A 27,262-nucleotide genomic window follows, 5' to 3' on the forward strand; every position below is an offset into this window, starting at 1 on the left:
GATTCACTCTGGGATGATCAAAGGTGATATCCCTATATATACAGGACAGTGTGCACAGTGCATGACACAGAGGGTGATACTACAGACTCTGGTAATGTTATCTTCTATTCTGGGAGGAGGAATTCTTGAAGACAGTTTCAGGGGTGATGGAGGATCTTTCTTCTCAAATCTTTCTGGTCTCTACAGCACCTCTGATCTCAGCAATCTATCTTTCGCAGATCTGAATATTCAGGAGACTCCTAATGAGGATCCTTCTTGATATTCACACGTAGAAGATTTTCCTCAGGGGAAAATAAAAGGGGGTGGGGGGGACACATACCTGCTCTTTGACCTCAATGTTATGCTCTCCTTCCAGAATAAGGGTGACGGCTTGCATAATTTGCTTCCCATGTGTACTCATAATTTTATCTATATGCTGCAAAATAATGGAAAACCCATAATTATTATCTGGGGAACAGAGAAAAACACCATAGAAAAGAACAGAAAGCTTCTCAAAGTTAAACAATATAATACATAACTGCTTGAAAGAGAACTGCATATAGAACTAGATACCAATGGATAGTGTTTATCATAGTATAAAACTGCATTTTGCCTTCTCTCTCTCCCCCTCTCTCTATATGTGTACACATATACATATAGAGATATACATTATGTACACACACATACATATATATTTTACATTTTTCTGGATGACTTGAAGATAAAGAGAACACAGACTTGGCCTGATAGAATACAGGACTGCAATCACTGGGGATCCTCAAGCCCAAAGATATTAAAGAAAAAGGAATTTTAAAAATGTATGGGGAAGGGGGAGAAGCCAGAGACATGGAAAATATGGCACAGATTTACTAACACCCTGGCGCACAAATGTGCGAATAAGGCTCAGGAAACAAGTGAGACACAAAGGAACCACCATGGTTCATCTACCTGAATGTCACTGACACTGTTGTTCATGGAACATTAGAGAATAAGGAGAGGGACCCCACGAGGCTCAGCCTCTCCTGCTTTGACATATACCCACTATTCCCCATGCTGACATCTTCAGAGGTCAATCCAGTAAATGTTGGCAGGGTGAGGAGCTATCTATGGAATAGCACTGAGAAGGATTCTTTAAAGGGAAAGAAGCAGAGGCCCCAGAGGTAAGTGATTTAGGCAGATGAGAAAACCCACTCTGGCCAGCAAACCAAGTAAGAATAAAGTGACATATTAAGGCCGGCTCACATCTAGCATGGAGTAAGGAGAGGGAGACAGGACAGGCAGTGGAGGAGTGGAGGGTCAGGTGGCTATATGGTAAAGCAGCTCCCAGAACACCTATGCAAGTGATATTGATACTAACTTCAAACTTCTTTGGAAAGGGGCAGCATTTGAATCACTTCTGGGCAGATATCGATGGGAACAGTGAGGGTGGGCAACGTTTCGCACTGCATATGCAGGGGTAGTTCATCTGGAAACCTGGATGATTTTACTTACAGGCCGAGTAGAGAGGAGATTTCTAAGAAGTCCCAATGTCTTCATCAGCACATTCAAATCTGAATCTGATAATAACCGGAATAGCTGTTCAGTACTCAAGCTTCGTAAAATATCTGCTTTTATTTTTTGTTCAGCCTGAAATGCCATATTCTGAAAGGATTAAAGAAGTTTCAAGAATCATGCATAATTTGCTTTATTATATTTTAATAGTAACTCTGATAATTTTCAAAGTAAAAATAAAAGCTGCAGACATCCTTAAATTTAAGTCACATTATGTTTCTGAATCCTGTTAATCGCTTATTAATTATATCAAGAGAAAGATAACTATAACTCCTATATACCCTCCTGTATAAGGAATATGACCACTTCCTGATATGGGCATTTGAGTGTCTTAAGATTTGTCAAATAAATACAAAATCTACTGTTAGTTTTAAAAAATTATTCAATTTACTTAGACTAAAAAAGGAAAAAAACCCAAACAAAAAACCAGTTCACCCATTTCTCCCACCACTGCCTCTGGCAACCACCAATCTATTATCTGTATCTATGAGCTTGATTAATTTTGTTTTTTTTTAATTTTTATTTTTTAAATTTATTTTTGAGAGAGAGTGCAAGTAGGGAAGGGGCAGAGAGAGGGGGACAGAGGATCTGAAGTGGGCTCTGCACTAACAGCAGAGAGAGCTTGATGTGAGGCTTAAACTCACGAACTGTGAGATCATGACCTGAGCCCAAGTCAGATTCTCAACTGACTGAGCCACCCAGGCACCCCTGAGCTTGGTTACTTTCGAGAAATCTTTCTGGTTATCAAATTGACTTCTGTGCACTTCAATAACAAAATTACTGCTAATGACTGTACTGTGCCACCCATTTTGAGAATAACTAAAAAGGACTTCCATATTATGGGTTCAAGTTAGTAGTGGATTTTGTTAACTTTACCAGCACTGAAACACCTAGTATATTCACAGTACTATGCTAGGGTTGATATGGCTGGGCTATATTATATAGGAAGCTCTTCAAGGGGTAGGAGGTGAACCCAAATTACTAGCAACTCCAGATGGCTGGTGTCTATTTTGCTCCTTTTTCTCCTTCCTGCACAAATTATGGCTTACCCCAGCTTAACCTGAAGCTATAAAAACATCTGAAGAAAATAAAAACACAGCAAATTCCAAATAACTTGTAAATTAACTTCTGGTACAAAAATCTCTTGTAAACTACAGACTTATTATAATACGTGGTTACTGCCCTACAGGAACTTATTTTTAATTAAGGACCTAAGACATGCGAAAGATGAAGTTACCTAATGACACAAGGTGGCATGGCAGAGTAAAAAGAGTACTGGGCTGTGTCACAAAGACCCAAGCCAGGGGCGCCTAGGTGGCTCAATCAGTTAAGCAACTGACTTCAACTCAGGTCATGATTTCACGGTTCGTGAGTTGAGCCTTGCATCAGACTCTGTGCCGACAGCTCAGAGCCTGGAGCCTGCTTTGGAATCTGCATCTCACTCTCTCTCTGACCCTCCCCTGCTCACACTCTGTCTCTCCAAAAAAAAAAAAAAAACTCAAGCCAAAGATGATTCCAGGATTTGATATTTGGTGGGCAGAGAAGAAAGCAGCAGCTGGTTATACGGTGACTAAGGAGAATAAGATAGTTAATATGGATGAGGAATGGGATAAGTTCAATTTTCAACAATAAATTGTACATGTCAGGGAGGCCACAAATGAAGTCTCACAGGCCATTTAAGTGATAGACCTGGGAAACAAGGGACAATTCTGTTTGGGTATATATATTTCAAAGTAACTTCTATTAGGGGGCGGTGAAACCATGAGAGTAGGTGAAGTCCCTGAAACTCAAGTGTAAAGGGAATTGGAACCTGGGTACTGAAACTGGGGAAACATTCCCTGAGAAGGAGGTTAAAAAGGTGGCTGGGAAGAAAGTGAGGTTTTTTAAAAAAAAAAAAAAAAAAAAAGCTAACTCCTGGGAAAGAGTCTCAAGAAAGAGAAGTGCTAACAGCTGATGCAAAGTTTAAGAGAAAAATACCCAAAACTATTGGATTCGGTGTTTGCTTAGAAGATGATTATTTCTATCACAAAGTTTGTCTGAAAAAACAGCAGATATACATGGAACAGGAAGAAGAATATGAGTCTGAAACAGGTTCAGAACCTTTTGTCATCACTTATTACTTGTGACAACCTGGATGATTCATTTACCCTCCAAGTCCCAGTTTCCCAATTATAAAGTGGATATAAACCAATATAACTCAAAACAAGAATTAGAGATAAAACACAGTGCTTAGTGTCTGATGCATAGTAACTAAATTGTAAGTACTATAATTATATTTGAAGAAATCCGTGTAGGATTTTCATTTTCAATTTCAACAAATTTTATTTTAATAAATCTTAAGGAAAAATGGTTATTGACTTCATAGTTACAAAGTTTTATAATTTAGATTATCACAAATTATTTACTAGAAGTTGTTAAGAAATTATTCAGCACTTATGCATTGTTCTGTTACACTGGGCAAGTTACTTAATCACTCTGTGCTTGAGTTTACTTGTCTGTGAAATACGAATACTCCTAGCTTATTTCAGAGTTGTTATAAAGAGCAAAGGAGACATGAAAGGGCTTTGTAAAGCAGGTAGCTTAAGGCAGGTATCAATATATTCATGGTAAGGAAAATTGGCTTTCTCCATGTTTGATGTCCAGTTTCAACATGTATCCACTTTCCTTAATAATAAAATGGGAGAACTGTGGCACCCAGTGGACGCGCAACTTGCTTATATTCAAATCTGAAAGTTGACTACTCAGTCTTCCAGGTCCTCGGTCATTAGAAAACTGGGCCAAAATAACCTTTTTTAAAAAGCAGATTGCAGACATTTCAAATTACACATTCTTTAGTTCTTACTTTGATAACAGCTCCATTCTCTTTGTAAATGACGACATATATAAAAGAACGAAACGTACCATTAAAGCCCAAATTCCATTCACTCGCAAAGCGGGATTTTCACTTTGGGTTAATCCACAAAGTAGTTCCACAGCTCCGGATTCTAAAATTGGCTATGATTGGAAAGGAAAAATGCACAGTTTTAAAGTCAGGTTTGCGACTGAATGTGTATAGACCCTGGCACTCTGTCTTTGGTTTCTTTCCTACTCTCACCCAACTCCAAGCGACTTTCACAAGGATACAAAAATTACCTTGAGAAGGGTAAGAGAAGAACAGTTCTTCTCTTAATAATTCCAACACTAAAAATAGTCCCAGTCATTTCTCTTTTCTATGTAGTTCTGAAAGACTCCGGAGTTGTCTTAATTTCTGTACATTCCACACATGACCTTATGATTCCACTATCTAATTCCACATTCTCATGCTCACCGTCATTTGAGATGCTCACTCCCTGCCTGCTGCACACGTGTATCCCACGTGTTCTTTACCTGCTGGGACTATGACAACATGGTGGCTTAGACGGAACTTACATAACCAAACTCTTCTTTCCAGATTGTCAATGTTATTCCAAACATGCCGCAGAACCCATCTTTTAGAACTACTGTCAGGACTACCTATGAATGGTACAAACAAAACTGCCGCATACTTTTATAATCATACCACGTTTTACATCTAACATAGCATACTTTATTACTTCGGATCCTTGGCTGAAAACAGGTTTAATAATTTCTAAAAAAAAAATAAATTCACACCTTAGAGGAAAGATCTGTCACCAAAGAATGCTTAAAAGGCTACCTTTCAAGTGGGCTCCAGAACTGTCTTAAGCAATCCAGACTTACACAGGGGAAAAAAAGGGCAGTGCTTTTCAAAAATTTTTGGAAAAGGGTACACATTCCTCCACTTGTACAAATTGGTTTTGTTCTTTTTGAAACCTTTTTTGAGTATGGTGGACACAAAATATTACATTGTTTCAGTTGTACAACAGTGATTCAACAAGTTTATATATACATCATGCTATGTGTACAGCCCATCACCATATAATGCTATTACAATACCTGTCACTCCTGAGACTCGTTCCACAACTACAAGCCTGTGTCTCCCAATTCCCTTTCATCCATTTTGCCCATCTCCCCACCTCCTGTTTTGTTTTTTATTTGAAAGTAACTTCAAACTCATAAAGCAGCAAGAATAGTATAAGGTACTTCCACTTATTCTTTTCCCAGATTCAACAATTTTTAACATTTTGCTGTATTTGCTGTATCATTATCTCTCTCCTTCTGTATGCCCATATCCACATTTACCTTTTTCCGAACAATTTGAAAGTAGAGCATATACCCCTCATACTTCAGTATGTATTTCCTAAGTACAAAGATGTTCTCTTAGATAACTACAGAGCAGTTACCAAATTCAGAGAAATTAACGTTAAAACAATACTTTTATCAAATCTATAGTCCGTGTGTCAATTTTGTCAACTAGCCTAATAAATGCTTTTATAGCATTTCCTTCCCTTGCAGTTCAGGGTCCAGTTTATTTTTAATATTAAAAAAATGGGGGCACCTAAGAGGCTCAGTCGTTAAGTGTTAACTCTTGATTTTGGCTCAGGTCATGACCTCACGGTTCCTAAGTTCGTGCCCTGTTTCACAGCGATAGGGCAGAGCCTGAATGGGATTCCCTCGCTCCATCTTTCTCTGCCCCTCCCCCGCTTGTACACATGTGCATGCACGCTCCTTTTCTCAAAATAAACTTAAAAATTTTCTTTAATTAAAAAAAAAAAAATCAATCACATTAATGATCCTGTGCCTGAGCTCATCTACCTCACTTCTAACCAGACCCTGACTATATATTTGGAAGGTAGATCTGAGGCAACAGAAGAGCTGTTTGGGATGATAAATGGTATTGTACTGACTGCAATCAGATCATCATCATGCCAAGAACCCCAGGACCAGGGCAGAGAAAAACAGATGGAAACTATGGCATCCTGTCTAGACTTTCTCTTCCTTCAGAATAACTCCCAGTCTCTCCCCGTTTGTTCCAAGATTTCTGCTGGCTGAATAACTGTCTCTGAACCTCCACCTTGTTACTAAATGCCTTCCTAATTATAGTCAAAAGCCTACAGGTGTTGCAATGCCAAAAAGAAACTCAACAAAAATGGAACTACTAAATAAAGGGTAGTGGCTAACCCTTGGCTCGCAACTGGGCAGACCAGAGATATTTTCACATAATAAAACTAACTTTATAAGGCTCCTTCCCTCCTTTATTAAAGCTTATTGTAGTTTTCCCTAGTCTAAAAACAATACATACACATGTAATTTGTAAAACGTATAAAAGGGAAAAATATTCCCACTTGCAATCCCTCCCCAAACAACTACCATTAACATTAAACATTAAAAAGATGATTTTCCAATGGCAGCAGTTATTATTTCCTTGAAACGATTTCCAATCCTGGTTTATAAAATTGAGTCTTCATTTATTCTTTAGTATATACAGTTTGAAAATAGTCTATTACTTTTGTAATTATTCCTTACATTTGCAGTTGTGGGCAGTTTAGGTTAACTCTAAGCTAAAATATCTTTTAAATAAGCTTCATATGCCAGACAGAAAAGGGAGAATAGGAAATTAAAACCGTATTTTGAAAAATGATTTAATTTGCATGCACACCCCTCATCAAACAATTCAGAAGTAGTTTTTAAACCCCAATCCTGCAATTTCAGTTAACTGCTGTGAAAATTATTTGACTAAGCTCTAGACTGGGCAAAGCCTAGGAAGAGAAATTGATACTAACCTCTTTGCTTGGAGAAAATTCAAGAAGAAGATTACATAGCATGGAAGATGCTACTACTAGGATTTCATCTGGTGCATTTTGTAAAACCTATGGAATTTAAAAAAGGGATGCTATTAATGGTTTGGAACAATGAAGGTGAGATCATAAGAACAAATGAGAACCAAACACAATTTATCTTGTAATGTGACTTTTCATATCGGAGAAAGAGTTAGGAAAGATCCACTTGATACCGTGTCAAGCCTTACCTGGTGCTCTAATTATGACTAAGACCCTTGCACCTATCTTGCAGGAGAAGCTACAGCCCCACTGCCAGGATGGCAGGCACTGCACAGAAAGAGACAAACACAAGTCAGGGAGGGGGTGCTCTATAGGACAAGTGTGAACACCATAGGATGGCTTTGGGACAAGTTAGCTCCATTTACTCCATCACATCAGACCACTTATGAAACCACAAAGTTGCCCTAGGGCCTGAAATGTTCTGATGTATGTTGTCTCTAGAAGGACCTGTTTGACCAAGAGCATGGATGAGTCAAGCTACTACACAGCTAGGGCAATGTGGGGACTGGTTTTCAGCACTGGAATCACAGCCCTGGTTCCTAACCCTAATCCACTTACTAGATGTGCTCAAGTTTACTTAAATATGCTCAAGTTTACTTAACCTCTCTGAGTCTCTGAATTGAGGAAAACTGCACTTCCTTCGTAGGACTTTTGAAGATTAAATGTGATACGGTGAATGTTAAGGGAAGCAACATGAGAATAAAGAACACAGACTTCCTGAATGCAAACTTCAGTTCCAACACTAAATAAGTATACTAATTCCTTGGCTGTAAAGTGGGGGTAATGGTATTGTTGTGAGAATTAACATGTGAAAAAATTTTAGAACAGTAACTGGCACACAGAAATGCAAGTTTTTAAAGTTAATTTATTGTCATAACTGTTATCATCCACATATAACAGGTATGAAGTAAACAAACTGCCATGGACTCTCACTCAACTCGGAAGACAGCAAAGCACAATGACAAGTGTTAGTCACCATTAGCTGTTATCAGAACCTGTGGTTTCTAGATTCTAAGAGAGAAGGCTTCAGAAACACCACCACTTATATGGAATATCCACTTCAACTAAATCCTCTGCATCAGCGATCAGATCAGGATTGGACTCATGATCCCAAAAGGAATCTTAGAAGATCTAGTTATACAAACTGGAAATGGATCATCGCAAAAAAAAAATTCAGAGTTAAACATGTTATCTGCTTTCTTCAGCTAAATCAAGTCTGAAGTTCCCAAGAATAAGCAAGAATTACAAAATAGAAATGGTTCTTTTAAGATACCGCATTTTAACTCTCCTGTGCACCATTACCTAGTTGATGAAGATCAAATCTCATATATTATGCATCCTGATCTCTGTGTTTGCCACAACCCCCTCTGAGATTATGTATCTTCCCTTGCCATATCCTTCCCTTCCTATATCCCTCAGGTACACGCCCTACCCGTTCTTTAAGCTCGTCCCCATTCCACAAGCTCCCTTGAAGCCCTTCCAGTCAGAAGCTGTTCCATCTTCCTCTGAACACCTCCTGCCTTAGTTTCTGACCTTTCCTAGGACCCTTATCACGGCCCACTATTCAAATTCTTTGTGCAGCCATGCCAATCTCCTTTGCTATTAACAAGTTTAAGCTTCTTAAAGGACTAATCTATCTATGGTCTAATTTATCCTGGCCCCTATCAACTGAATGGCAGTGCACAAAAGGGGTGCTCAAAGAATGTGAATTAAGAAAAACAGGGGTGCCTGGGTGGCTCAGTTGGTTGAGTGTCCGACTTTGGCTCAGGTCATGATCTCAAGGCTTGTGAGTTTGAGCCCCGTGTCGGGCTCTGTGCTGACAGCTCAGAGCCTGGAGTCTGCTTCGGATTCTGTGTCTCCCTCCCTCTCTGGACCTCCCTCGCTCATGCTCTGTCTCTGTCTCTCTCTCTCTCAAGAATAAATAAAACATTTTAAAAAATTTAAAAAAAGGAAAACAATCATTTTGCAAAAATTATACTACTTAGAATCATTGGTAGAAATAAGTGAGTGCCTACCAAGGCTTTAAAAAGTTGCTTTAAGAATTGACTTTAAAAATACTATTCGTTGTTATATAGAGATTAATGCACTTTTATCGAGTTTTATTTTCAAATGAGGTAACAATGATAAAAACAGGATTCTATGAAAATTTTAAAAGCATTACTCAATGTAGTGTAAGACATAACACTGAAATTCAGAAGCAGACATCTAACACTGACCAAACAGAATTTCACCAAAATAAGGACAAAAAATGATAACAAATAAAATTTTTAATTAAAATCAAATGCCTATTGTTCTATAGTTTGCTAACCAATAGTTGAAAACATAGCAAAGCAAAAGGGGAAAAAAATCAATAGCCATGCAAACAGCCTTTGAACAGAAACCTAAAAGTATCTGAAATAAATCAATGATTTACTTCCAAGCTTTTAGTATTACATTTTGTGCAACAAAGTAGTAGTTTGATACACTCACATGTACCCAAGTGAACGAAATCCTTCTACATGGCTCACCAAACCTTTGCCCAGGTAGAACTAGCTAGAAACAGCATGTTGTTCCATTTCTGATTCATATGAGCTGAGCAATTAGAGAAAATGGCTCCAGAGGAAATATTTGGGAATTATTTTGGGAAACAGGAGAGCATTAAAAAAAAAAAAGAATCTTGAATGGACAGAATCAATGAATCCAGATTATGCTACTATGAAAAAGGTGCCATCTAAAAACAAGAGTGCCGATCGCAAAACAGCCTTCCTGAAGAGAGCACTGGTCCAACTCTTTCACCTGGTGCTAATACCCCACCCCTCTACCACAGTATGAAGACATCCTTATGCTTCCTACCTACATGGACCATACACAGTGTTTCTGCTCATGCTGTTCCTCCCTCTGGAAAATCCTCCCGCCTTCCTTTTTTCCCCCTCAAAGCCCCACTTCGTATTTTTCCTGCCTGAAGCCTCCCCTATTTCTACCACAATGATGTCTCTACTGTAACCTGAAGCTTTAAGATGAGAGCAAGTGGTCTGTAGTGTGCCCAGAGATTTTCATAGTAGGTACTGAAAAACAAAAACCAAAAACTTAAATGAAAAAATTCTGTCAATTAAATGCAAGGTGTATGATGACTTAAACAAAACAAAACAAAACAAAACAAAACAAAACAAATGGTGGACCAGAGACCAAGTTGACCTATGGTTCTGTAATATATTGGGGGGGGGGGGGGGGGGGAGGAGGGCGGACATCAGCAGCCACCTGATGCCTAGTTGAAGTCTTGATTCAGACTTATTTGGCCTGAACGACTTTTTTGTTTTTGGCCCTCAAGGAAAGCTGTAAGACCAAAGAAGTGATATTGGTGTAGAGAAGCAGAAGATAACACTGTGGTAAAAAAAAATATCCAGGGATTCCCAAAAGACTAGGAACAAGTTATATCTCTAAATGGCTGATTTCCTTCCTTCTTATAATTAAAAATTACAAAGACTTTGGATCAAGTCTAAAGTGTAATAATACCAAACATACAAGGAGATAAGATGAAAAACTAAACTTTCGTTTAAGAAAAGATAACTAGGCACCTGTTTCCCTGTCACACTTGAGATGCTGACCCTGGAAACAGGTTCAGCAGACCTTGAGATGCTTACAACATCAGATTTGAGGAGATAAATATTCAAAATGCTTTAAACAAATATCAGCCCTGCTCCTAGACCGGGAGGGCGGTCAGCTACCTCAACTCACAAAAGACTCTGTGGGAATGGGTGCTGCTTGCTGCTTGCTTCTTACCTTCATTAAAGGTTTCCACACAGCATGATCCTGGAAACTGGTTCGAAGCTGCTGCACAGATCTAGATAAACTGTGCAAACATCTACAAAGAACAATCAAAATTAGCTTCAAAAGAAGCTCAAACTTTTACTTTTCAAACACACTGCTTGGCATTTCACTAATTACTGATATGCACTTCAAGTATATCTATAGACATTGTTAATTCAACTACTTCAGGGCTTCACGGGCTTTTCAAGCTAGCTTCTCTGTTAAACGATGCTACACACTGTATGAGTTCACCTGAGAATACTTTTGAGTAACATTTGGATTCTGCGCTTACTCAGTGAAGGTCCGGAAAGGAAACAGGTTAAACACACGGCAAAGGGTTTTTATTCAGACCATTTAAAGCTCATACCTGACGGCAGCTAACCGCACCTTGACACTAGACTCAGACAAGCCAGTCACAATTCGGTCCATCATATTTTCAGTCTCAATGATCTGGAGAAAAAGGTTAATGCTGCATAAATAACAACAGGAAGACGACAAATTTCACTGCTTGTAAATGCAAGTATGTTAATATCCATTAGACGTTTAATGTTGTTTTTAGCAAGAGTTTTGACCCCTGGAACGATCATTTTGTGGTGGGGGCAGGCAGCTAGCTCATCAGAAAGGTAGTACTACCCACTAAGGACCTACCAGAATGATAGGCATTAAGGGGGCAGGTTTTTTGTTTATTTTTTACAAACACTGAAAACAGTAGCTACATGGCATAAATATTGCAGAGGTGTTGCGTAAATAGTATTGAGAAAAAGTAAAAGATATAACTGAATTATCATTGGGCAGGTTCCTGCCAGAGTGAGATTCTAGAAAAATCGTAGTCCACACTCAGCCCTTTATGAAATCTGCAAGTTTCTGACAGAGCCAACCTGTGACTACTTTCTTACCAAGAATGGAAACTAAATATTTAGAAAAGTAACCCCTGCCATCTTTTTACTGTAACTCTATGTCCTGTTACTGCAGTCAGAAAGCTTTTTTTTTGTTTTTTAATTTAAAAACAAGATAGCTTACAATCTTCCTTCATTTAAGCAATGTATACATACAAAATAAATACTGTGTGGAAGAAATTAAACTTAACTTGTGTGGTCCTATGGACAAACCATATATTAGAAACAATACTAACACAATCCCAACAAAAATGTTAACAAAAAAACCTAATATTCGTTAAGTACGTCTATGTGCTAGGCATTGTGCTAATAAGCTTATTACATTATCTGATTTAACCCCTTTTCAGGAATTATTATGATTATTCTCATCAGCATATTGGGAAACTGAGGATTCTAGATGATATAGAGTTTGCCTGGGATTACAAAACTGAGAGGAACCGAGGCATCTGACTCCAGAGTCCTGATGCTTAGCCATGCTTGTGATATGGCTGTGGCTACAGAAGTGTGCCTGTGTTCACAAGGTTGTCCCCAACATGAGTGACACATTAATGGGAGTTCTTACTCCCACCTAGGAGAACACCTGTCTGGGAGAACACTTGGAAAGATCAACCTGGGGAGCTTAAAAAACAAAAACAAAAAACCTCAGGCCAATTAAATCAGATTCTGTGGAGTAGGGCTCAGGCACCTGTTGGCAGAGTCCAGTGCGTAGCCAAGGCTAAGGATCACTGAGCTAGACCAAAATGACAGGAGTTAGAAGGCTGACCTCAGAACAGGAGCGGGTGGGAAATCTCCAGATGTTCAAGCCAAATGGGAAGAGAAAACAGTGTTGAAATTAACAGTGGTGGGGAGAAAAATACCAACTACTAAGAACATGGAAGCATACTTTAGCTATGGAAGAGGAATAATTTTTTATGTATCAATTTGCAGGTTTCAAAGTGACAGAAGAAAACGTACATATTGATCTACTCCTCTCCCCAGACCAAATATAATCTCACCCTTACTTGTATGCACATCACCCTGTCCTGTTCCTTCTAGGCCCTCAGCTTCTATCTACTTTTGACCCTCACAGACCTTGCTCCCTGACCTGTATGCCCTGCTCAGATACACCACTTAGTAGGCAGATTCCCCGTTTCCCTATCCTTCCACCACTCATTCCTGCTTCATATCCCAGACCACTGATACTACAATGGAAGTCACCAAACCTGGCAGCCTGGTCTCAGTGTATGCTATCCCACCTCAGCAGGACCTTCATTCCTGGGTCCATCAGTGCTGCACTGACCGGCAAGAGATTCCAATATCCCCTAGGATGGTTGCTTCCTATTTCAAATTCTTCCCACCTCCTCATGCCCTAACTCCCTCTGTGCCCACCTCATTTTTGCAGGGACCTTGCTTTCTTCCTGGGACACAACTTCCTACTTCTCACTAATATGTCTCCAATAGTTCTCTTCACTCTTTGTTGAAGTGGGGTACTTCAAGCTCAAAGCCCTTCCACCCTGATCCAGCAACTACTTTCCACACCTCTTTCCTGCATCTTTATTCTGCCCCACCCCACTGGATCCTTCTCGAGCTACCCCACTGCCCATTTCCACCTCGACTTAAAAAAGACACAAGTGCCCAAACTTTAACCTCTTTAAGCTACAGTCCTCTCACTCCTTCCCTCCCTGAAATGGTCGCATGTCCCAAGGCTCTGCCCATCTCTCATCCTACGTATATGACAAGGCTGTGACTTCAAAATCAGCTTGATATTCCCTCATCTAAGATTCTTTATTCCAAGAATAAAGTGGTGGTGCCAAGGGGTGGGAGCATATGATTACTCTCCAAGAGCTGATTATTTTGAAGATGGTACTTTGGAGATGGAGAACACTTATTAGACTGGCTGCAGGTGCTTAGGAAACCTGATTAGGGGCAAGACTCGAAAGAAGCTTCTAGAGGCACCGGGGTGGCTCAGTCAGCTGGGCATCTGACTTCGGCTCAGGTCATGATCTCATGGTTCATGAGTTCGAGCCTCGTGTCAGGCTCTCTGCTGACAGGTCAGAGCCTCGAGCCTACTTCAGACTCTGTCTCCTTCTCTCTGCCCCTTCCCCACTCACACGCTCTCTCTCAAAAATAAACATGAAAAAAATTAAAAAAAAAAAAAAAAAAGAGGCTCTAGATAATGTTTACTGGCCACATCCAGCCAAAATGTAAATCTGCCAAGGGACAAGTATAGCAATCATTAGGCATATAGATTTGCTCTATAATCTTGATCAACTCACTTGACCTCCCTGGGCCTTCAGTAAAATCAGGGAAGAGAGCAATGATTATTTGACTTCCCCCCCCCAAAAATCACGTTAGATGGGGCAAAATTATCACATTGTTCAGAAGTGACATGGGAAACAAGGTACGGTAGAAAAGACAAGATAGTACAGGTCTAGTTAGACAGGAGGTCAAAATCAGGGAGCGGGCAATTAAGAGCAAACAGGGCACAGCTCCTATTTACATGCCCACATTTACTTATTCAGTAAATACCTGAATGCTAGACATGGTTTTAAAACTTGAAGACAAAATGGTGAGGGAGAGAAAGCCCTTGTTCCCACCAAACTTACAATGTAGGATAAGCAAGTGCAATGAACTATTTAATGAGTGCTATGACACTCTATGGAATCTATGGAAACTATGTTAGCAAAAAGCACTTTAGGGATGACAGGGGCCATACGGTTTAAGGCAGACAGAGTGAATTAAGCATCTACAAATGGTGAGAGGAAAAACATCCATTCTCAGGCTAGGATGTTGTACTACTGGCTGGGAAATGGCCATCAATGACCTTACCCGAGAATATTGAGGCTTAGGCCAGCAGACAGTGGAGAACTATGTTAGCAAGGCAGTCATTATAACCATCAGAGCAGAGCCTCATGCTTTAAGTTTCCTGGGGGTGTGGTGAACGGTATTTTGGAGATGGAGAATAGGTATATTCTGGCTGCTAAACCTTTCCCCTGTGTTAGGATATAAAATAGTAGGACTATTTGGAGGTATCTTCTCTTTTATGTACAAGATGACCCTTCTTAGGTTACAGTCTATCCAAATGTCTACAGTAGGAGGCCTGGATTTGTAACCAAACTTGTTGTGGAGAGACTTTAGTAACCCTGCTAAAGTTCTCGAAAGCCCACTACTTGAATGCCTGGTCTACTTTCTCCATCAAGGTATCAGTCTAGGAGCAAAATAATGCAAACTCAGAATGTGAACCTAGGATTCCGATCCACAAAGGTATTCTAAGAGCCTATGTGAATGAGCGACATGATCTAACTATGGTTTTGTATTCTTGAGGGTACTGAGGTCATCTGTGCAGGGATAAAAGGAGCATGATAGTGAATATACTGACCAAAATAAAGATAAAAATGTGATTATAAGGCAGAGAAAGGTTTGGAATCAAATTCAGAGACAAAATTTTCAGGTCACCTGGGAAGGAGTTGGCATTGGCTGTTGCCATAGCACTCTGACCCCCATGAAGGTCTAATAGAGTATCAGATAACTTTTTCAGACCTGGGGTTAGAAAGCCAAACACAATAAAACATGTTCTCCATGGTGCCTTTCAACAACTTCGGTACTGTGCTACAAAGCCTTGATAATGATGGAGAGCCAAGTCCCAGCCCCTGCAAAGGATTGGAGGTCTTTCCAGCCTATAAGAGCAATGCCAAGTAAAGCTTGAAATTGTTCTGCCTCATGATTCTTGCTGGAGATTCCCCAGCCATAGTTCAGCAAATATGCCCTATGGCACAGCTTGTGAATTTGCTTAAAAAAAAAAAAAAATGGGAAGGAAAGGAGGGAGAAGTGCCTCTGTTACACAGACACTGTGCCTGACCAGGAATATAAGTAGTGGATGAACCTTCAGAGTGGAAGTGCCATTTCTTTCTTTGCTCTTCTCAGGGGCCTGGGTTATAAATTTAACTACAGAGTTAACTCATAAAAGAATGCTGCATTCTAAATTGATCAAGTTTTAGGTCAATGGACCAGGTGCTATGCATTTCTCTGCTGGTGTCTTTAGTCTTCATGACTACATGCTTTTGCTAAGCTTTTTTTCTCTGTCATTGTGGCTCTTGCAGGGGTAGATGAGGATCTGACACTTCTGTTATTGGGACAGGAGAACCCTATGGCCTGTGGGAGTAAAGGGCAGTCAGCCTAGAAGGTGCATGGGGGAAATGCAGAACCCAGATAATCCTAAGGTTCCTGGAACACAAGGGAATGTTAATAAGATGAAAATGGCCTTGGCTTATAAGGAAATTCCCTAGTCTTCAATGAGCTCTAGTGAACTCACATTTTAGTTGTGGCCAAGTCATATACCATCTTTTCCTCAGAGCATATGAAGAACTGGAAGAGTCAGAATTAAAAACAAGACCCAACAATTCTTCCAGCATGACCCTGGATGAAGCATTTTCCAGTACTAGCAACTTCAGATTGGACTTTGAACTGTGATTGAAACAGGTCAAGCAGAGGATGCGAAAACCAGGCAGATTCCTAGTGGTGTCAAGAAACTTCTTAGCTCAAAGTGGGTGGGTATGGAGTTAAGGGAGTTGGATGGTGAAGTGGGCATTTTCTTAACATCAATTATTTATGCTAATGTGCACAATGGCCAGGCAAATACAATTCAATTCCAGGTAGGCTAAATTCCAGAAAGTTTTAATAGAGGATGACAAGAGAGAACTGGTCAGAAACAGTGAAGACTTGGAATCAAACTCTGTAAGTCAGAAGAGGCAGTTCTAAGATCTAAGCAGTATGTTATTAAATCCAGAAAGTCTAGTTAAAGCAGCAGGGACTAGCAGCCAAGCAGGATGCAGCACATGGAGGTCAGGAAGAAACAGTAGGTCTGACAAGGAAAAAGGATCTACAATAGACACTGAACCTATTAGGTGTGGATGGCGACTCTTTCGTCTAATAAGCGTTGATGTAGAGGAGTCCCAGGGGCCACTATTTATGGTCTAGCCCCTCCTAAAACTTATTTTTCTAACGTCAGTGAAATCAAGAGACTCATTTTAGAAACAGGATATAGGCTGGAAGGATGGAGAGGGGCCATGAGATGACAAGACAGACCCTAAAGTGAGAGAAGCCTGTACAACCAGCTCATTTGGTGGACTGAGTGGAATCAACAGGGGTCTGGAGAGGGATCCATTCCTAAAAATGGAAAACCAAACTTTCCCTAGGTTTTAGGAAGTGACCATCCTGATTTTGCCACAGAATACTTAACCAAAAGACATGATGCCATGCATATCATGGAAATACACTTAATATTTCTAATTCTTGAGTACATCCTTCACCAATTCCTTTATTAAAACAAAAGAGCAAAACACACACATACCCCAACAGCACATGGCCTCCCATGAAACAAACAAGGGGCAGCTGCAACTCCTGCTCCTGAACAGGTTCAGCTGGAAAACCAATTCTCTGACTACACTCTTCTCAATGCCATTGAAAGTAGCAGACTTAACTATCTGAAAGAATTCAACACAGGTATGGTAATTTTTTGGTTGAAAAATGTTAAAATCTGAAGAGGATTTAGAAATAAATTCGTCCAACTTCTTTAGTTCATCAAAGAGGTCTCTGCAATTCAGGAAGATTAAGTCACTGGTCAAGGTTCTCTAGGCAAATGGGGACAGGGCTAGGGCTCCACTAGGTTTTCTTACTTCTAGTGTAAGGTCCATTCCACTTGTGCTTAAGGATGAGATTTTTGCTTAGCCTTAGTAACTAAATTGAGATCTGACTTGGAAAACCGGGGAAAAAAGAGAAGTTAAAAAGTTATCAGTGCTAAAAATAAATAAATACATACATAAAGTTATCAGTGATATGGAAACTACAGTCTATATACTGACATCCAAGGCCAATAAAAATTAGTATGCTATACAAAAGAGGTCATAGTTAATAAACTGAAGAGCGGGGGGGGGGGGGGGGAACAGGTACAATTCACAGGGCCTCCAAAAAAGAAAATGACAAATCAATGATTTAGCTTGCCTGGGGGTAAAAATGCCAAAGGTTGAGAGAATGGAAGTCAATGGGGAAAAGATAAGCCAAAAAAACACTGTGAAGAGACCACAAGAGTTGAGTCCACTGACTTTTCCATTCAACTCCCTGATGATCTAATCTCCATTCTAGAATCAGGATCTAGCTTCCACAGATACTACCTAAATAGAACTAATACTCTACTGTTCTCAGGCCAGAAGCTCCATTTGTTCTAGATGAGAACAGTAGACTTCCCACCCACAGCCTATTCTCTGTGATATCTTTGCCACTGCTCCAATGTACAATTTTCTAACATTTTCCTCAAGCAAATATTTTTAAAATAAAGGGGAGTTTTTACCAAAGGCTCTTTTTTTCTACAAGAGCTTCTCTTAGGACAAATCACTGATCAACACATATTCTGGAGTCTCACTAAACATTTTACAAAGTATTTCTTCCATTCTCTCAGTCTTCCATCATTCTCTACTCCCACATTTATACCAAATTTCTCTAACTTCATGATCTTAGGAGGTAGGGAGTGGCAGGAGATAGTTATCTTCTCTGAGGCAGAGAAGCGAAAGACCAAGCATTCTAAGAGTTGATCCTCAGGGCCTCATTTTCTTCCTTTCTCTGGAAGGCAGTGAACTAAATTAACACCTAACCCCTCCTATAGGCCTAATGGGAACAACAGCACTTCACTTTAAGAGTGGAAGTCAAGGTGGAAGGGGTTCTTAGGGTGGGCCCATTCTAAAGCTTCTATATTTCATTCTTGCTTTTAAGTCCCTTTAGGTAGTATTTTGTAATTTCTACCTCAGGACCTTTTTCTCTTAATAGCTGAGCAACTTTCACTTATGTTAAATGTTTAGAAGAAATACTCAAAATTCTTAACTTTTCTGTGCTTTGGAAAGAAGTGGGATCTCTCTCTTGGCCCAACTTCTTTTTCCCCTAAAACCACAGTGTGTCAGAAATACTTATGATGTCTAAAAATAGATCAACACTATGGAAAAATATTTCTCTATATATAAGTTTTATTTTTAAAGCTCAATCATCAACTTAATGGAAGGACAAAAATAGCTGCTGACTTATATTGGTACATAAATAAAACCATTAAAAATTACTTCTCAAATAACAGAACTAGAAACTTCCTTTCCATCTTTTACTGTTTTCCATGGATCTGAATAATGGATTGCCAAGAACTGTGCAAACAATGGCTCTGCTCAGCCCCTATTCCTCTATATACACAGCCATGCATGCAACAGTGTTGATTATCCCATAGGTTGGCTGGCTGAGTTTTAATGTCCAGACATACACAATTTATTCAATAAACACAAGCATAGCATCTACTATTTGCCAGGTAATGCTTCTATGGAGTTTATATTCTAGTTACGAACATTATAGTTTAACAACTGATAACTATTAAAAGAAGATACAAGTTGCCTTAAGTTTAAATCTGTTCTATAAGAAAGCTATCTTGGGGCGCCTGAGTGGCTCAGTCGGTTAAGCATCCCGACTTTGGTTCAGCTCATGATCTCACGGTTAGTGAGTTCAAGCCCTGTGTCGGATTCTGGGCTGACAGCTCAGAGCCTGGAGCCTGCTTCAGATTGTGTCTCCGTCTGTCTGCCCCTCTGCTGCTTGCACTCTCTCACATTGTCTCCAAAATAAATAAACATTAAAAAAAAGTTTTTATAAGAAAGCTATCTACAAAATAAAAGCTGAAACAGGACTTGTCTGACATTAATTCTGGATGCTTCCTTTCTAGAACGCTAGTTTACAATGTGATCACATCTAGACAGTGCCCTTAGAAAAACATTTCCAAATGATGTAGAACAGAGATATGAAGATCCTTCATTCTGTGGGTCACAACTTCTGAAAATGATTTTAATATTTTACAAGGGGAAGGTGAAGCTGCTTTCAAATAAACTTTTTCCCCACAAATAAACCCTTATTTGAGATGGACTATTATATAAGAGATGGACTCTTCCAGACTCATTCATAATAACTATTTTAATTACAGCTGTATCTTAATCATATCTGGCTGTACCGACCATGATAAAATTGGCTTTCAATGTAGACAATGCTTTTACTGCACACATAAGGTAATGGAATTACTACATAGCAATTAGTGTCTCATCTCCTTAACTACTTCAGGTTGTAAGCTCCTAGGGGCACCTGGATGGCTCAGTCACTTAAGTGTCTGACTTTGGTTCAGGTCATGAGCTCACGGTTCATGGGTCCAAGCCCTGCACTGGGATCTGCACTGATAACTCAGAGCCTGGAGCCTACTATAGATTCTGTCTCCCCCTCTCTCTGCCCCTCCCCTGCTTGTACTATCTCTCTCTCAAAAAAAACAAAAAAACAAAGAAAGCCAGATGAATAAATGGAAATAAAGCATCTCACTACACAGTTTGTACCAAAAACTATGTGAGAGAAAAGACACATTTTCTGAATCTGATGTTTTTAACCAGCTAATACCAGCTATTAAGTTCCCTCAACTGAAAGCATTTTCAACTATTTTAGACTATCACACATTCTCCTGTAAATTTTCTTGCTATTGTATACCATAATTTGGCTCCAGTAATGGTATTTAACTGTACATGAATAAAGTTATCGTTAACAGCATGGGCTTTGGAGTCAGAGACTGGGATATGATATAGGTGCTATCACTTACAATCTGGGTGGCCTTGGTCACATTGCTGATTTCCTAATCTGCAACAGCTATCTCACAGGGTAGTAGGAGGTTTAAGGGTGATAACATGCCAATGCTTAGCACAGTGTCTAACACACAGTAAATGCTCAATAAATGGTAGCAGTTATGTTAAATTAGGTTTCCTAAATAGGTTATCACTTGATGTAAGTATCTGAGTTATATAATTTTTGTATGCCCCCATACCATGTAACATAATGCTTCATATGTTGTAAAGGCTGAATAGATGTTTGTTTAATACATGAACTGGATCTTTATTTTTCTCTTTGGGATGGTGAAAAATCTTATTCAGGCAACTTTGCTAACCAATATACAGAATCTAATAACATTTCCTACATAACTATTATCCAATTTGTCTGGGGTCCATTATATGCCAAAATCATTCAAACAAGGGAATCAACATGTAGAAAAGTATCCAGTAACAATATCCTATCATCAACACTTGATAATGCCTCTTTTGCAGGAAGTTAGACAACTGACCTCTCCCCGCTCCTGTGGCTTTGGTATGGTCCCATCTTTCTATACTCCATTACAAAGAGGCAAATGGGAATCAGAGTTTTTCACCACACTGGTTTATGGTCATTTATATTTAGCTATGCATTACTAGCATAAGGTGAGCCAATTTTTTCTGTAAAGGGCCAGATAGCAGATATTTCAGGCTTTGTGGCCTTAATGACTGTGTCACTACTCAATCTGCCACTGTAGTGGAAAACAGCCATAGGCAACACAAAGCAACATGGTTTTATTCCAATAATACTTTACGAATATTTTGTCAATTATATTTCGATAAAACTGAAAAAAAAAACTTTATGGACACAAATTTGAATTTGACTTTTCAAATGTCAGGAAATATTCTTCTTTTGATTTTTTTTTTCCCCCACCAACCATATAAAAATGCAAAAACCATTCTGAACTGGCAGGTTACAGAATTATCACATAGGTAATAAGTACCTACAGGCTATTGTTTGCCAAGCCCTATACTAGCATTTATAATTATGGGGAAAAGTGTAGCAGCAATGGTCCTGGTTCCTTACCACAAACTTGACTTTCTTAAGGTCTACTACTCCACAAATATTGTATCATCCCAAACATTTCATTCATTTCCAGGAAGAATGTTCTGAAAACCCAACTAAGTTACTAATTTTAGAGCTCTACAGATCTAATAAAGATCATATTTTAACGCATTTCTTGGTTTATAAGATATGCCTTAATTGTTAGACTGTAAACAAAATAACCAACTTGTAGTTCATACTTTAAGAATAAGAACTGTAATTCATTGGTTAACGCAACTACAGTACCACAACTAATAACAGAACACTCAATTTTATGTCTCCATTTAATGAAACTCTGAAATAAAAATTCATTACTTCATTTTATAAATACCTCTATTATGTATATAGCATTATCACTCCCAGGTTTGCTTCTTTCAGTATGCTGAAGGCCAACGGTCTCAATTATGTGGGCAAGTGGCAAAACCTGGTGTACTGTCCCAGTTAACTCTTTAAAAATACTTACCATCATGAAAGAATGTTGTAGAGTTCGTTTAAAATTCTTTGGTAGATTAGCCTTAAGAAGATAACTAACAATTTAACCACAGATTAAGTCAAGGAATTCTGAATTCTGCATGAATTTTATTATTCAATAGCAGACCAAGTCCTGAAGAGTGCTACTTCTGTGGTACCGTTGAAAACCTTCAAAATGTTCAAGGCGTTTGCTTCAACACGCAGGCTAAGGCTCAGAAATAATTCCTTGCATCTGCCCAATTTCATGGCAGAGGCAAATACAGAAATTTAACACTGTGCCTTTTAAACGACCGTTTAAAATTACTCAACTTTGCAAAAAATATTTAAAAATATAAATTCATGGTATAATCATACTGTTACCGAGAAGACAAACTAGCAATAAAATCAAGCTACAATGGATGATAAAAATATTCAAAAGTGAAATGCTCAGGCAAGTTTTTCACAGCAGAAAGATACTAAGAAAAACTGACCTATATTTATAAATATGCTTTAAAATCTTGTAACTTTAAAATTACAGAAGAATTTACATTTGTTCAAAATTTGAACATTTGTATTTGGGTTAGGATTTTATACAAATGATGACCCTTTGGTGAAATGACATCTAAGGCAACCATGAACAGTAATACTTAGATAACCAAAGTTAGGTAGAATTTGGCCTCTTTACTCTTCTCAAGACATCTATTACCTATGATTTTGACCCATTATTGATTTATATTGTAACATACTATTTAACTCCAAGAAACAAATTATATTTGGTGCTTTGGAGAACATGCTACAGCTAAACCAAGAAAAAGTTTTAAAAACCAGTATTTTAAAATCTAAGAGTAAAAAGACATCATTACAACTAAAGAAAAGGCTTATGCTTCTGAAATATATTCTTTTTACTAGAATGAGTAAGTTTTGGAAATTTACAGCATAAAATCACTATCTTCATTGTAAACTCTTAAAAATTTATGCCCCAATGCTGTTCAGCTTTTCTAATACACTTGAAAATGTTTATTTTTAATCTTCCAATGAAATCATTTAAAATATTCTAACAAACGCTTCCATTTATTGAGCACCTACAGGCACCATGCTAAATATTTTAAATACATTAGATATCATCCCCACAATGACCCTGCAGATACAACTTCCTTTGCTAGGAAAAAGTGGGTAGAGAGAAATTCTTTTTGTTTTCCTTTTCTTATTTTTCTCTGCCTTTTCAAAAAAACAAACAAACAAAAAAACTCCACTGTTCAGTTTAAAAAGAAAAAACATCTCACCCTTGGCTACGTTCTTCACATGTAACATACAAACGTCTGTGACTAGATGATTTTTTTTTCCCCCACAAGGAACAAAAACTTAAGATTTCATGTTTTCAATTCTTTAGAATATAAAAAGCATGTAGAAGAAATTAAAAATAATAAAAATATTAATTGCCAAATCGATTCCAAGATAGTTATATTGGTATCACCATGTGCATTTTAATTGGTTCCCAATAATTCTTTCATCCCCTAGAAAATTCTTACTAGCCATTTCTTTTCTCTGACTTACTGAGGTTTTATTATAAATGCTGAGCTTTAAGGCTATGTCTTACTGCTGTTTACCTCACCTCTGCTTTCCCCTTCCCTCCACCCATTGGGTAATGATTATACAATGTAGACAGCTCAATCAATCCAGAAAGAATTAAAACTCTGACATTCATTAATACGGGAGATATTTTACACAGATGTATAACACTGGTCCAGATTCATACTTGTGAATGCTATACATTTTTTAAACTCATACATGTAGACACAAAAATAAACCCCTAAGAAATAATGGTAAAAATTATTTCAAAATTAAACAACTACTACACCATAAACATGTTCTCTTTGATCTATGTCAAAACGAGAAGATACACCCTTGGGATTGTCTGCCTATTAAAAAATGGGAATTTCTTGCATTTTCTCTGTGCTAAGTATAGTGAAACTCCTTGCCTATATGATCAGATATAGATTTCCTGTATTTTAAAGCTCGTCTGTTCATATACCTGTGTAACTGCTAATACAGTTATGAAAATTCTTAATGCAGAGAGGCCATATATAATTGGATTAAGGGTGCTTAATGATGCAATTTTGCAATATGGTTTACTCATCCATCTGTCCATTCATTTTTTTTGTCATCCATTCCTTCTTCAAGTATTTATTAAGTACAAACTACGCACCTGACAGTGTTGTAGATGCTGGGAATATGGTGATGAGCAAAACATAAAAAAATCCCTGCCCTCATGGAGCTTACATTCTAGTTCCTCAAAAGGGATCTGCAACTAAGATAGAAGTACTCAAAATCCAAGAGGAAAGCTTTCTGAAAAGCTCCATTAGTCAGATACCTTAAAGGAGCAAAGGCTACAATAAGTACTGCATTTAACATTTGTAATGTGTCTTATTTTTATCAAAAATAAAAATCATATCTTACTAAGTTTATTAATTTCCTTGAATTTAATTTATATTTACTACCTATTTTCCTCAATTTACACCTTGTTTATGATAAATTCCTCTAGTTCCTTGAAGAGAGTCAAAGTGAGACAATCCTTTTAAATTTCAAACCTAACTGATGATCAGTAGGTATGAATCAAGTGAGAGTCTTCAAAAGAGCAATTTTTTGTTATAAAGGATTTGGCTTCATAATTACAGGACTGTCTGCCAGCACTGCCTCTGCATGACTTAACTGCTGACTGGAGTTTTGACTGGGGATGCCAATACCTAAAATCATGCTAGGTATCTTCTTCCCTTTTTACTGTCCCATTAAATGAACATATGCTTCTTAGCATTAATATGCAGTAAAGGCTGTCATTAGAGACTAGACTTTGTCCATGGCAGAGATTACAGCTAATCTTTACCTGGCCCTGCTGTCAGTTACACTTCCTGCTAATGTGCTCTGGACCCTTCTTCCACTGAGCTCTCAATTGCTGCCTCTGCCCTTGCTTTCTCTGACCAAAATCCTTGAATTACAATTCTAAGTTCATTATGGCCAGGCCTCATCTGTTGTCATGCTCAGTGGTCCTTCATCTTTTCTTGGGCTTCTCCCTCTTCATATTACAGCCAACAGTAAGTAATGTTTTCCACTCTCACCAGCAGAACTTTTCCACCCTCCTTAACTTTCTAACAGGACACTGGGAAAATGGTAAACTTCAGTATGCCACAGAGTGATAATGAACGCAGAGCCAGGAATCAGAATACCAACTTTGCTCTGAACAGAAGGATACAGAAAGATCCAAGCATATTAAAGGAAATGCCACTCTGTCTATGGTTTCTGTATTTTCATTTCTATATTTATTCAGCAAATACTTATTGAGTGGTTATTAGGTTCCAAAGACTATTATACAGTTGATTTCTTTTAATGGAAATCCACCAACACTGCTCCAAAGCTGAAGTGGTAAATTTCTAACCTGTAGGTCATATTCAGTCTTTAGCTTAATTTTGTCTACCTCGGAGAGAAGGATTGAGAAACAGAAAAGCAGGCCTTTAGAAGTCTTTAGAAGCAATAAGATAGACTAACTCTACAAAGCGAGAAGGCCTGTATCTTTCTCCTTTATTGCTATGTATACCTCTCACTGTCTCTACCTCTTTGCTCTAGTTTTTTCTCTTCTTCATTCCACCTCATTTCTTTAACTGGCCGTTATATGGCAATGGGATATAGGTTATTTTCTGTATTTATTGAATTACATTCCTATTTTTAATTTAAAAGGCAGACCAAATTAACACTTCATATTTTTATCCTAAAACAGTCTTTTTGTTGCTTTTGTTTGGAGGAGTGGGGAGAACAGGGCTACAGTCCTCGAAATTTCTTTCACAGATTCTCTACTCAATTAACTCAGTAACTGGAATTCCACCTTGGCAAGCAAAAATATTGCATTAAAAGATAAAACAATAATAAACATTGTACTTCAAGAATCTACACAAAAAAAGGATACAAAGTTTGTAAGGCATAAGTGTAAAAGGTAAATAACTATTTTATGAAGAAAGCAAATAAAAATCTACTCAGATAGTTATTTCAACAAAAAAAAGGAATAGAAATAAATGCATTCAAAGGAAGAGTTATCATTTACCAATTTTTATACACTGAAAATAAGGATTCTCCACTCCTAAGAACCATTTTCATGCAGATTTTTATCACAAATTATATATTTTCCATTTGACAATTTCTCTCTTCAGTAGTTGCTATAAACTGTAAATTATTCCAACACTTAATTTCCCAGGATTAAATATCTTCCTAAAAACTCTATAATCCCCATCACATAAGAATGTCACAGTATCTTTTCTTTACCACACAAAAAAATTATAATTATAACTTATTCTTTATTTGTCATCTTTCTACAGAAATTACCAAGATTTAGCCTTGCCAGGAAATTATACACATTATGAATACAAGCTTTAATAGACTACTAATCAGACTATTGTATTCCAAGTATTTCTATAGAACATGATATCACAAATTAAGTCATTAATTCCAAAACAGTAGTTTATTAACAAAAAAGTACAAAGAAGTACAAATGGACATCCTACTTTCCCCCATTATGGTCCATCTATCTATCTCCCTTTCAGTCCATGGCACAGCCTTCTTGAGCTAAAATAGGCAAAATACTTCTCTTTCCAATGGGCCTAATAACCATCCCCAAACAAATCATTACGTATTTAAGTTATACAGTCCATGTCAATTTTTAAAAAATGTTTTATCTATATGAGTTGCTACAAAAGCCTCTTCCCTTGCAATATATCATGTACCTAAACTGAATGAAACATATCAGCATCAACATTCATAAATCATGCTTAGATACAGGGAATATCAGATCATTAGCATATTTGCCTTGAAGTAACAGATGATGAATGAAAGCGTAGAAGTGTCAAAAGGGATTTTCGTAGATATTTACTAAAACACTTCAAGTCAAAAACATCTTGTTAACTAAATTGAGGTACATGGAAAACATTCAGGTTAGTTGTGTTTTTTGCACTGATTTTTAAATCAAAGCTACTCACATATCTCATCTATTATTTCAATTTTCTTCAGCAATGGTTCCTTTTCAATTTATTTCAATAAACCTATAGTTATTCCATACTTCTCGTTCTACAAGCCCAAAGTACTTCTCTGAATCACAGTAAATTCCCAATACTTTTCGATTTT

At 38.0% G+C, this 27,262-nt stretch overlaps 1 protein-coding gene across 2 annotated transcripts in view; it reads right to left on the reverse strand.

Moving 5' to 3' along the window:
- The window catches only part of ARMC8 (armadillo repeat containing 8), a 110,218-nt gene that overhangs the window by 21,479 nt on the left and 61,477 nt on the right, over positions 1–27,262 (reverse strand). For both annotated transcript variants that reach the window (XM_042954288.1, XM_042954287.1), the window contains exons 13-18: positions 11,401–11,483; positions 11,007–11,088; positions 7,191–7,277; positions 4,432–4,524; positions 1,471–1,620; positions 320–415 (exon numbers count right to left, since the gene is read on the reverse strand). In XM_042954288.1, coding sequence (XP_042810222.1) covers positions 320–415; positions 1,471–1,620; positions 4,432–4,524; positions 7,191–7,277; positions 11,007–11,088; positions 11,401–11,483 — 591 coding nt within the window. The remainder of the gene's footprint in view (positions 1–319; positions 416–1,470; positions 1,621–4,431; positions 4,525–7,190; positions 7,278–11,006; positions 11,089–11,400; positions 11,484–27,262) is intronic.

This window comes from Panthera leo, chromosome C2, assembly GCF_018350215.1.
Source record: "Panthera leo isolate Ple1 chromosome C2, P.leo_Ple1_pat1.1, whole genome shotgun sequence".
NCBI lineage: Eukaryota > Metazoa > Chordata > Mammalia > Carnivora > Felidae > Panthera > Panthera leo.